The 12,588-nt window shown below is 44.2% G+C and overlaps 1 protein-coding gene across 4 annotated transcripts in view; it reads right to left on the bottom strand.

The window, feature by feature from the left end:
• The window catches only part of VGLL3 (vestigial like family member 3), a 31,990-nt gene that overhangs the window by 16,307 nt on the left and 3,095 nt on the right, over nucleotides 1-12,588 (bottom strand). Inside the window, exon 1 of one of the 4 annotated variants that reach the window (XM_087757494.1) lies at nucleotides 6,478-6,607. The exons of 1 other annotated variant lie outside the window; for it this stretch is intronic. In XM_087757494.1, coding sequence (XP_087613620.1) covers nucleotides 6,478-6,570 — 93 coding nt within the window. In that variant the 5' untranslated portion in view covers nucleotides 6,571-6,607. Of the gene's footprint in view, nucleotides 1-6,223; nucleotides 6,298-6,477; nucleotides 6,608-12,588 lie in introns of those variants that run through there. 2 more of the 4 variants (XM_087757495.1, XM_087757496.1) reach the window with 2 other exon arrangements.

Genomic DNA, 12,588 nt, shown 5'->3' with positions numbered 1-12,588 from the left:
ATATTCTGAGCACTTGTTGGTTTTGAAAACACCAAATCTGACTTTTTTTTTTTTTACGTAAAAGAAAAAAGAAAGTAGTACTGATGGACAAGTACAAGGCCTTGTTAAATGGACCGAAATTATTTACAGTGAAAAGTTGTGTTTCGTGGTGAGTTTTTTTGCAAAGGATGAGAGTTCCAAATTAAAAGACTTTTCAAAACTGCATCAAGCCTGTGATCTGATACAGATCTACTTAATTTGTATTTCAGGAAGAAATTGTCAGCCTGTAATTACAGGACTCTAAGTAAGAGACTACAGTAGAGATAAAGTGACTCAAGAAGTTTTCCTTGTATGCAACATAGATACATCCTTTCCATTGTATACATCCTTTAATAATGTTTTTTCTCCCCCTAGCTCCCTTAAAATACCCTGCCTGCACACAGATTCTATCTTACTCGTTCTGACCTTAACAGTAATCTTCTCAAAGCATTTCTGACTGCACTTGTGTGAGTGGCAAAGTATGCAAGATCATCAACTGCTAAATTAATTTGTCCCAGCATCATGGGGTGGGGGGGAATAAAACAAAACTAACAAACAAAACAGGTTAGATGTCTGATAACTAATCTGGGCTAGCCCGGTTTCACTTGTACTTTTTTCATGTGAACAGTTCTGGCATACATTTAAGCAGCCAACAGTATCCGTAAGAACTTTACAAAGAGTATTTTCTGACTAAACACAATGTTATTTCTTTCCTATGTTCAGATCTTCAATACTTTCATATATTCATGAATTTCACATTTCTCTCCCTCAAAAACTAAAGACTGAGATTAAGCAGCCTCTGAAAAACAAAACAAAAAACACACAAAATCTCATCTTGGCCAAAACGCAGAATATAAAATTAAAAGTCAGCTTAGTGTACTGGGAAATAGGGAAATCCAATGTCTATAGCACGCGATGCCAGCTTAGATAACAGACCCAAGTTCGTGGCCAAAGAATGAATGGTACAACCTCTGTGTAAATAATGCTGTACAGCATGGGCTGAATTCAGCTTAAACCAACATTGTTATTTCATATATTCCCAAACAGGCTCTTCCAAATAGAATTTGAACTCTTACTGCAAGCTGTCTAACAAAAGGAAACTAAAGGTCAATAGCAAACCACCACTAATATGGCAATACTACAGAGAAGGTTTATGCTAAATAAGTGTGTCCAAAATCTCACAAAAACCCCCGTCTTGAAGATGCCTGTTATTTTCTGCCATGCCCTATCCAGAACCAAGCAAAGCGGCTCTCATGCAGTGAAATTCTGGCCACATTAAAGCCAATGGCAAAAGTCCAACTGACTTCAAGGGTCCAGGATCTCACCCAGGGTGTCTGGTAAGAATGTCAGAACATTCCTCTTCGCAAATTGAAAAAAATTCACTTCCAGCTGAAACCAGCTAGTAGGCAGCAAAACAGAAAAACAGTCGAGCACGGTTGAGAATGGAGAAAGTTTTAGTTTAGCCAAATTTGAATTGAAAATTCAGGCCAGCTCTTATTTTACGTATAAGCTGGTTGCCTATTCCTACAACTTATTATCTCCATACATGCCATCATACAGCATATGGTCCTTTATGTTCCCAAGCATGAAAGTCTGGTGTGTCTGTGGCCACCTGTTACAGATTTTCCATTACGGGAGAAAGAACAGGAACCAAAAATAAAGAATAACTACAGTGAGGAAACACTATATGACCCTATCCTGAGAAAAAGGCTGTCATTTGACATAAGCTTCTGAGAAGGAATTTCAGCAACCATCTCCAGGCAAATCACGGACAGTTCTCCATTTGTGGAGCTGTCTGCTAAGCAGGCTCCTACTGATAACACAGAAAGTATTCAAGGAAGAAGACAATTTCAAGCAATCAGAGCATGGAATGCTGGGCCTGAAAGCGGTATTTACGGCATGCCCTGAAAACATGAAATGCTAACTTCTACCCTTGCAAACGAGCAAGCCGAGAGCAAAGCCACATGCTTGCTTTCAGGTGAGCTGCTGGATTTGCAGCAGTAGAGCCTGGAGCTCCCGCTGTGCTCTGCTGATGGGGGAAGCAGCAGAAAAAGAATGAATTTATACATCATTTGCTGTACATCTAAACAGAGGTGTACCATTAAAGTCTAAAGCTCTATTTTTATGTAGATAGAGGAAGATCAAACAGAATTTGGTCCCAAATCAGAACAACAAAGTAAAGCAAGCCAAATTTTTTAAATCAGTAGTGTCTCATGGGATTAAACAAAACAAAACAACAAAAGCCCCCACACAGGGCAATACTTAATCTAGGTTTTACATCCTGCAATTCTGAAAGGTGAATTATATATGTCTGATTCAGTTTCCAGTGAACTCAGTAGTAGGGCAACCACCAGGCTTCAGAACAAGCCTTGAGAAAGCATCTGAACTACAAAAACTAAATGTGAAGCTATCTTCTGCTGTTACCTGCTGTGTTAAATACTGCGGACTGCCACACAGTATAAGCACTATAATAAATCTGTCCTCAAAGTTGTGAGCATGTGATACAAAGAACTTTACTGAAAAACTAAGTTACAGTACATGAATTAGAGTTTAGCTACAGCCAGCTGACACAACGTTAAACGCGACTTGTCCTTGTCTGCAATGTTGTTAGTTTGGAAAGAAGAGTTGAGTTAGTGACCTAATTTGCTAATGGAGACAAGCCCTTATCTGGAAAAAGTCTGTCTACAGCACTGCCAGCAGAAAGTCTGACTTGAACATATCACAACTCTTTATGCAAGACTTGATTTAGCAAGGATGGTGTTGGCTTAGCTCTTTACATCTACATACCATGGAGAAATTCCAACACTACCATTTACTGTAACTTCCCATTTCAAAGGTCTTAAGCTCAGCTGTTAGTGAGCCAAGGTGAATCCTACCTTCGCCTCAGCAATGCAGCTTGCTATACCGTGACTGACAGGGCACAGCAAGCCGTCACAGTGTTTCTCGTGCGCCAAGAATACAATGGGATTCTTCACTGATTATGTGTTTCCAGAGTCTCTTCTAACGAGCAGCTCTGTTACACCCATTCCTCACCCAACCCATAGGAATGCCAAAACTTACGACTACAGCTGCACAGCCCCTCAGGAAAGCATACGATGAAGAGCATTTTAATTTCGCCATTCTGCAGGGCTTTACACTCGCGCAGGCACGGCTCCTTACCACGCACAGGAACGCGTTCTTATTGCAACACCGGCACACACTCACTCTGTCTTTTGGCAAAGGAATACGGAAACCCCGATTTATCTGTAGAATTAGGGCCACACCCCATTTTCATCAGTTCTTCTGGCACAGCGCGAGCATGTATATATCCACGCTCCACTTACTTCCCTCCAGCAAACACCCTGGACTTCAGTAATCTCAAAGATCTAAGGTGTTAAGCCTCCACTGCCATTAACATTCAATAGGAATTCAGGCTTCAGTCCATTAAGCGCTTTTAAAAAAAATCCCGTCTAAATTAATTTGCCAGCAAGTCCTTTCTTGGCTACGGATTGGTGAAAGCTAAGCTTCCAGAAATTCTGTATTTCTGTGCAAGGCAAAAATCTGTTCTGCGCTGATTTTAAGGGAGTGAAAACTACAGATACAGAAATCTGGGAATAACTTTAGAGTGGGGGAACTTTAAAAAGGCATGATGGACCATCCCCTAAAAAAAGATGTCACTTCTGCACAACCCGAGTGCATGCTAGTCCATCATTTAAAAACAATCCAAGATCTTTTATTTAAAAAAACAAAAACATTCAAACCCCTTCCACTGCAGAGCCGTGACACAATGCTAGCAGCTTGCTGGAGACACTTCTCCTGACCCACGTATGCAGCACACAACCTATAGAAACACAATGAGGTTACCTCTCCAGAGAGACGCCGTGGCCCAGAACTTGAGCCCCTACATCTGCAACGGCAGCCCCACAGCTAGGGAGCTTGCTTTACTCTTTAAAGAACATAAAACTGATACCAAAAGCTGGCATAACCAATTACATGTTTGTGACAGATTTATTACAAATACCTATGAAGACGCACAAGCTTTAGTTAGAATAACACACCTACACCTCCTTGCACTGAGAAGAAAAGGAAAGCCAACAGGAGCACAGCACAGAGGAGCTTTCTCTCTCAGAAAAAACATTTTACCGGGTACTGAAAGACATCAGAGTAGTACAACAGCACTGAAAAATGCTTCAATGGAGTCCTTGGATATTTTAAGGGTGAGCTCCACTTTGTCAGCTCCAATGAGGAGCTTTATTTTTAAGATATTCCACTAATTTATCTTTCCTCTCTGTTATTTTTAAACCAGAGTTTTAATTCCAGCAAAGAACATTCTTTAAAATGGTCATCCTCCTCACGAAGAGCGCAGGAGTGTTTTACATGTTGAACACATGTGTAAGAAGAAACAAAAACCTGGCAACAGATTCTTCATCCTTCTTTCTTATGCTCTTTACCAGTTGATTATATGTCCCTGACAGGACAATTCTGAAGAAAGAGAGACTTGCAAAATGTCATTCGTTACCCAAACAATAAATCTTTCCACTACAACTACAGATGTATGAGGAGTTCATTCTATGTTTACTTACTTTTTTTTTTTTTTTAATTTAAAAAGCATTAGATTCAGAGAAAATACGTAAACTGCTCTGAAGTTCGCAGCTGCTAGAATTAGAGGGTGCGACATTCTTAGTTCAGCAACCACAGCTCAGTATTCCAGTCTGACATCTGACCAGTTTGTGAAGACCCTCCAGCTCCAAATATTTCAGTAAAATAGGCGCAAGCAGGATTAACTAAAACAAATGGTCAATAACATGTAGGATAGCAAGGTTTAGAATGTTTTTTGGTGGTACTGGGATATATTGTGCTGGCTGCGACTCATGAGCTGTACTGGCTCAACAGAGCTATCTATGTTTCTTGCCTTGCATGTCTACCGCCACTTTTCTTAAATAGCATAAGCCACAAGAACTCAGTTCGTTTAAAATGAAATTTCAAGAAACTTGGGCGTTCATTAGGGCGCCTCTGGGACATTTCATACATGGTGCTGCTTTCAGCTGATGGAGAAACTTAATGATTCTGTTTAAAAATAAAAAGCAATTGCACTTGAGCATGACACAGCTGCTAATAATCGTTTAAGAGATTTTCACTAACTACGTGTTCTACACTCCAGACCTGGAAGAGAAATACAGCCAATCACCTACAGTGTTAAATGCCAAAAAGTTCACCAAAGTTTCAATTGCAGTTTTCTACTTCTAGGTCTCTTAGTCAGACTCAAGTTATTCGAGATTATTTATTTATTTTCCCTCCAAATCGTGCAGGCTAACAACTGGAGCTCCAGATATTCAAATCCAAAGTTCATAAGGAAAATTACTGTATAGATGGAAGGTTCTGCAAGCTGTGACCTAGATTAGAGAAGAAATAATAATGAAGGCACGCTGCAAGAGACAAAACTCACAAGTTTTCCAGTGCCCGCATTTACAGTGAACAGCATGAGCAACCTGAAAAAGTTTGCTGGGGTATCATTTCTGCAAATGCGCTCGCTCTCCCAACGATAAAGAAAAAAAACACTAACACGCGATAGGAATTTTAATGTTTTAGCCCATATTCATGTCTCCCAGGCAAGCTGATATTAGGGGTCACTTCCCATGTACGGAGAAAACAATCTTCATGGATAATAATGATAAAACCTTATGGAATGCAGCAACAACCAAAAAATGTATTCTCAGATGACTACATTAGGGCCAAGTCAATATTAGTCCCACTTCACCCACGCACTGCATAGTCTAAAAATGCTGTCAGCCTGATAAGAATTTCCTGATTCATTTTATAAAAAAAAAAAAAAAAAAAAAAATACATCTGATCAACAAATTCAGCTGGAAACTTGCCGGCGCCGATCTTCCAGGAAAGCCGGGGTGAGCGGCGCGGCGCGCCCTGTCCGCGGGGAGCAGCGCGGGTCCCCTCGCGCCGGCGGAGGTTCCGCCGCTGTGCGCGCCCGCGGACCGCACCGCACCAGCGGACGGCAAAGGCGCAGCTCTGCGCCGGCAAAGCGGGCGAACGGGGAGGCTCGTCAAGTAAGGAGCGACGGCGGAGAGGAGGGGCGGGGGGGGAAAGAAGGCAAGAAATAACTTTCTCCCCCTTCCCCGCTCCAGCCGAGCAAGCCAACACCCACTCCCCAAATACAAGAATTTCGGGGGGAAAAAAAAAATATCATTTTTCTTTTAATAAAAGGTCTTACCCGGCTCCGCTGCTCTGGGGCACCCTCACCAGCTCCCCGCATCTCCAAATCAGGCCGGGGGCTGCATAGCGCATCGCTGGCTGCATAGCGCATCGCTGGCTGGCCGGGGCGGAGGTCTCCGCCCCGGCCAGCCAGCGATGCGCTATGCAACCCGCTAAGGACGGGGGGGGCCTCCCCAAAAAGCCCCCTCCAGCCTGCCCCACCGCCACGACTTGCGCTCTAACCCGCCTAACCCTTCCCTCCCCGCGGCTCACCTGCGGGCAGCCCGCCGCGGGCGCGGCCAGATAGCGGGGTGCCCCGCAAGCCGCCGGGGCGGGCTGCTGCATCGCCACGTCCGAGCGGCTCATCGCCGCGGCCGCCCCGCTCCACCACCACCACCACCGCCGCCGCCTCCCCCTTCTTCTTCGTCTTCCTCCTCCTCCTTCTTCTTCTTCTCCTCCGCGCAGGGCGGCCGCGGCGGGGCGCCGCGCAGCCCCGGCTGCCAGCGCATCTTCGGCGGCCGCCGCGCCCCGCGCCCGCACTTATAGCGCGGCGGCGGCAGCGCGGGGCGCCCCGGCGGCGGCGGCGGCAGCAGCGGCGGCAGCGGCGGGGCCGCGGGGGCGGAGACCGCGCCCCGCCCGCCCCCCTCGCAGCGGCTCCGCGGGCGCGCAGCACCTGCCCCCGTCCCGTCCCGGCTGCCGGGCGCTTTGAGGCCGGTTTGGCCCCCGTTGGTATTCGGTTATTCGCTCTCGGGGCGAGTCCCCCGTCGCTTCTGGCTGGGAGAGGGATGCGCCTCGGTGCCGGGTTTCGGTCCACGAGAAGCTCGGCCAAGCTTAAAAGCAGCATGGACTCGCCGTAGTATCACCTGCATCAGCCATGCTTCACCTCTCTAAGGATTCATCCTGGCACTTCACCTGGGAGGAAGGAAGAACCCACTTGTCCCCTAGGAAGTGGCAGGTTGGATGCATTTTCAACTAGCCTGGGAAGTCACTCTTCCCTTCCCACATTTGGTCCACAAAGTTTAAAAAAAAAAAAAAAAAATCAATTAAGTGCACTGCTCTACTTGAAAAATATGGAGAAAAACGGTATCTGGTCACAATGGCTCCAGTCCTACTCAAACATACCCACGGCCTACCTCTGTACACACGTTTCTGCCTGCGAGCTACCCTACTGCAGTCCCACACTTGAAGGCTTTTGATACCATTCCTCACATGGAAAAAGACTACACATGTGGCTTGTTAGCATTATCCCAGCTTATGAGTCTGGGAATGACTGCACTTGTTTGGTCTTGTTTTTTTTCTCATTTGGCCTAAGATGAATTATTTCAAGTTTCTTTAAAAAAAAAAAAAATTGTTTTGAAGTTTACCTACATTTAATAGTGGCCAAAAATTGAAGGCTTCAATCAAAAATTCTAAATTTATACTCTCTCTTCTCTCTGTATACGTATACACACACATCTCCTTGGCCAGAACAGTTAAATGAATACACAAGGTTAAAATAGCTCTGTCTGACCCCAGTAGGATTCCCTGTTTATAGAAAGCATTGCTCTGAAACATTCAACTGCAACACTTTGAAAAAACAATCCAATTTCCTGCAGGCACATTTAATTTTTTTTTTTTTTTTTTTTTTGAGAGAAAGAGAGAGAGTGAGTTTTGGGCATACAGATTTTAAGGTAGCTATATACTTTTTTAATAGCACTCTGGTAATTTGTTCCTGTTGCATTTTGTGTATCTACCTAAATGGATTCAATCTTAAGTGTTAACCTTTAGACCCACTCTGAAGTTTCTACAGGGGTACAATACACGTACAGCACACACTTTGCTATACCAAATATATGGGATTCTGAACGGTTTCTTCAGGGAAACAAAAAATCCAAGTGCTGATTGCTATCTACAAATCTCTGGTCGATCTGGGCCCTATTAATTTCAGAAATCTCCTTCCACTCACTTCCTACTGCAACAACAAGCCTAAGGCAGAGCGTTATCCTGACAGCAAAGTTTGCAGGAGCCGGAGGCAATCAATGGGCAATAACAAGTACCACCTTCTGAAGTTTGCTGCTCTTGGACACATGTCTGATCCTGACCTGGAGGTTTTTACCACGAGCATACGGCCGGGCTGCCTTCAGGCATTCCTCCGGCCGCTCCGTCTCCTGATCTCCTGGCACCCGGCCTCCTCACATTTGGACGACTGGCTGCTATCCACCCTCGCAGATCCTCTCAGGGAAGCTGTGCTGCTTGCCGCAGAGGATTGTGAAACATGTTTCCTGTTTTAGGGAAAATGTTGTTTAGCACCATTCTGACTGAGGTAAAATGCTTTCAGATGCAATGGCAGTAAGGCCTGATGCTAGTTTACCAAAAAAATTCCAAAACAACACCCTCCTACGCTTAATAAACAGTAACAAAACACGTCTGTAAAATCACGAACAGAAACAAGTTCTTTCAATACCAATTGATCATTTTTAGGAGAAAATCCACTATTGGTTCTTAAAGCAGAACCAGACCAAAACAGAAAATGATTTATCATCTGCTATGCTAATGCAATACACGGAGGTGGGAGTGCATTAGCGATCATTTTACACCCAAGTACACGAGGCACTTGCAAGAGATTTATAGATGCGCTAACTTAGATATCGCTGTTTAACACAGGATGCCAAAATGCTCCGATATTCAATTCGCTCACATTCCTTACTACCAGATCCTGCCACAATTCCTATCGAATGCCTTCAGGCACAATACAGTGGCATGACACATTATGTCAAAAAGCAGAACGGGACCATTATCAGGCAGATGTTTGACATGATGCATCGTGTCAGGCAGCCAGTGGCACGCAGCCATTGCTGAAAAGGATTTTGACATGATACAGTGTGCCAATGCTGTAGCACAAAACTAGCATGTTCCAAAAATAGGGACAAATTCACCTCTGGCATAAGTAGAAGTAACTGCAGTGACTTCATTAGATTTGCATCTGCTTATGTCAACAGTGAGTTTGGCCCATAATCTGGAATTTTATATAAAAGAGTGGTAAGTGGCTGCATTTTCAGATATTTGTTATATCGCTTTCTACTCCCAGCATTCAAGCACCGTGAGACAGTTGGGGTAAAACTGCTGCCTTTCTCAACTCTTTCCCCTCCACCCCACAAGAAGCAGCATCAAATTTCCATGTTTAGCAGCATAACAACACCTCGGAGTACAGAGAGGGTCACTCTTCTCAGAAGCATGGGAAGTCGTGAATTTGGGGATTTCACAAGGAATAGGAATTTACAAAAAAGGAAGAGAGAGGATCTCCGCTTTCTGCCTCCATACTGTTTCACAACAGTAGCTTCAAGTGCCAGGTGCCCAAGAACAGCGGCAAGCAGTAAATTTTCAGTAGCAATGAGAGTAATAGTAAAAGAATGGCATGAAAGAGCAGCCAGGATGCAATGTGAGATCTGATAAGATTTGGAGATTTCTTAAAAGGCGCTGTAATTTATTGTTGTCTCCTTTCATCACTCCAAAATGAAAAGCACAGCTTGCTAATGCAGATGCATCACGCTGACAAAAGGAGAGGAGGGGAACAAGCTAAGGTACGACTGGTGCGAGATCTTCACAGAAAAGAAACACCCCAGCTTTCTGCCACAGTCCGTTTCTTTAACGAGGAAAAGAATTGACTGGCTGTATTTTAAGTAAAGTTCATTCATCTTTGCTGTGTATTGTAGCTTCTCAAATCCATCAGGCTACACTGATTCTTGGACTAGCTGAACTTCAGCGAGGATAAGGGCAACCACGGACATAAAGACCAGAAAATCCTCAGGGAGCACTAGGTAAGTACACAGCCAAATGCAACTCGGTACAGCAGCTATATGGGTTGTAACATCAAGGGAACGTGACTCGTCTGGTACGCTGTAGTTCTGGAGAAGAGAGAAAGAGCGTAACAGCTTGGTGGAAGCGGTCTCTGCACAGGCTCTTCAGGAACTCTCTTGTTTGTCTGTTTTGAGATGAGCTTTTCTCTTTGGAGTTGGGGGTTGTTGGCACTTCCACAGATCGAAAAATTTATTTAGAGGTCTGAATAAATGCTGGAAAGCAGTTGCAAGCCTTTCAACCCTTTTGAACAACAAACAACAAGAAGTAAGGGTCCTCCCCTACTCTTCCCACCGCTATGCAATTGTTTCCAAATATTTCTTTGAGGAGACAACTCTGTAGAGTTAGCAGTTCCACAGAGATTAAAACAAGCAAGTCCTCTCCTTTATTCCCCCCCCCTCCTTGTTTCACCCTCTGCTGGCATTCTATAAGTATTTAAATCATTGGAAACCACACCCTAGCTAGCTGTGGCTAGTATTTACAGGCAAAGCCCCTTGGCTTTGCTGTTACGGTCCACTCCACAGCCAAAAATGTAACGTTAGTTTTTCCTAAAAGAGGAGACCAAATCTGAAAATATGCACTGCGTCCCAAGGAAATAAACACCAGGTGTTATCTATGCCCTATGTACAAAGGAATAGGAAGGGTAAAAATAACGTTTGCAACTGACTGGGAATTCTCTGATGAGGTGGACAAAAAAAAAAGTCAATTTGGATGAAACAGCATTTTTGTGGAGACGACTCAGTGTTGACAAACACCCTTCTAAAGCAAGTTAGGTTTCCGGTGGAATTTGCCACACAGATTTCTAAAGGTTTCACACCCACTTATATGATGCTGGGTAGCCCAACCAGGGAGTTTACCTTGACCTAGGGACTCAAGGGCTGCTAGGAACGTTCCTGTAAAGCTGCAGTGCCATCACCACCGTGATCTATACTTGAGCTGATACAGTGCAAGTCCCAGAAACACAGGAGGCAACGGAGAGCTCCAAAACTGCTGGGTTGAGCTCAGGCTCTCCCCATTCCCCAGGGAAGATGCACAAGATGGAGGGAGGCAGGCAGGCACTCCCTTTCATTCCCAAAGAAAAGGAATGGAAACATACTCAGACTGCCCCAAACATTTGGGGAGGGAGAGAAGGATGAGTGTTATTTCCTTTCCTGAGGACAAAGTTTCTCTCTATACATACTTATATTGCTCCGATTTGAAACAATACGGAAATTGAACGGTTGGGTGTTTGGGGAAAAAAGAAGTGCTCCATTCATTCAATGCCATTTTCATTCATACAGCACCTTGGGAGTGCAGGAAACAGGTTTAATATTTCGCTTATAAATATGGCAATTACACACTCACCACCAAGGTTTTGACCCCTCTGGAATGGGAGGCAGCAGCTCATGTGTGGCAAGTATGTTACCCTGAGATTTTTAGGATCGCTTGATTCAAATGACAATGAAATACAGCAAACCACTGGCCAAAGTTACGATCATGAGATGTATAGCAGCCTTTCCATATGGTGTGAGGATCTGGACACCTCTCTAGTCATCATCTTCATATTTTGTAATATAAGCAAAGTTGCAGTGCCTATTACAGTAAATATTTTTCTTTAAGCCACTAACAGCTTTCACATCTCATGCCTGTAATCTTCAGCAAATAGATCAAGGACTGTTATTCATTTTAATGCCTAAATGCATTGTATTTATTCTTGTTACAATATTTTCTGTTACCACAGAAAATGTTTGGCTTCCAAAGAAAAAGAGGGAATTGTGTCAAAAGTCCAAATTCTTCCTCGAAACACAAACGTTTTTAATGGCTTTAATGGAAGATATGCATTGGAATCCCAGGGCACAATCTGGCACTAAAATCCTCTATCTATATTGGAATTTTTCACCATGTCTTTTCCATAATATATTATTAAACATGTTTCCATCTCAGCAGTTGAATTTTGGGGCCCTGTTGCATCTGTGAGGGAAGTGCAAAGCAGCTGGGGAGTAACTGTAAAGGAGAAGCAGAAAACTGATCAAAACCTTCAGATGCTGGATGATGCCTTTCACTTCCATCCTCCTCCTCGTAGGAAGAAAAAGCACATTGGGGTGCTCCTTCAAACTTGCAGCTGGTACAGTAGCTGGCCCAACACAAGGTAGCTTCAACACTGTCCCCAGTTATCCTGAAGGTTGCTTTTGTCCCTAACTGGCCGCAGACTGAGCGTAGACTGCTCCCCCTGCCAAACTCTGGGGCTGCAGCAAAAGTGGTGCATAGGGAGTGATTGAGGATGAAGCCCAGCAGCTCCTGGGAACTGAAAAGCCTGGGAGAATACGGTTTTATTGTTCTGCAGACTGGGGACCAGCGACCAGTTCATGAACACTGACTGACACTTTGCTGTGAAATTAGTCCTGTTGTCATCAGCATGGCCACTCACAGAATATTACAGTGGTCCTCCAGTCTTTGATACACCACCTGTAACTGCTGAATGGCATGCATACGAACACTTTTTTTGATGAATTAGCCAGAATACGATATACACTGTGTGCCAGTTTTATGCAGCTGGGGGCAAGCTGACAA

The sequence above is a fragment of the Nipponia nippon genome, unplaced genomic scaffold (genome assembly GCF_047370975.1).
Source record: "Nipponia nippon isolate SJK-2023a ecotype South Korea unplaced genomic scaffold, ASM4737097v1 scaffold_2, whole genome shotgun sequence".
Lineage (NCBI taxonomy): Eukaryota > Metazoa > Chordata > Aves > Pelecaniformes > Threskiornithidae > Nipponia > Nipponia nippon.
The sequence above is the reverse complement of the archived record's forward strand: the minus strand, read 5'-3'. Positions and strand labels throughout refer to the sequence as shown.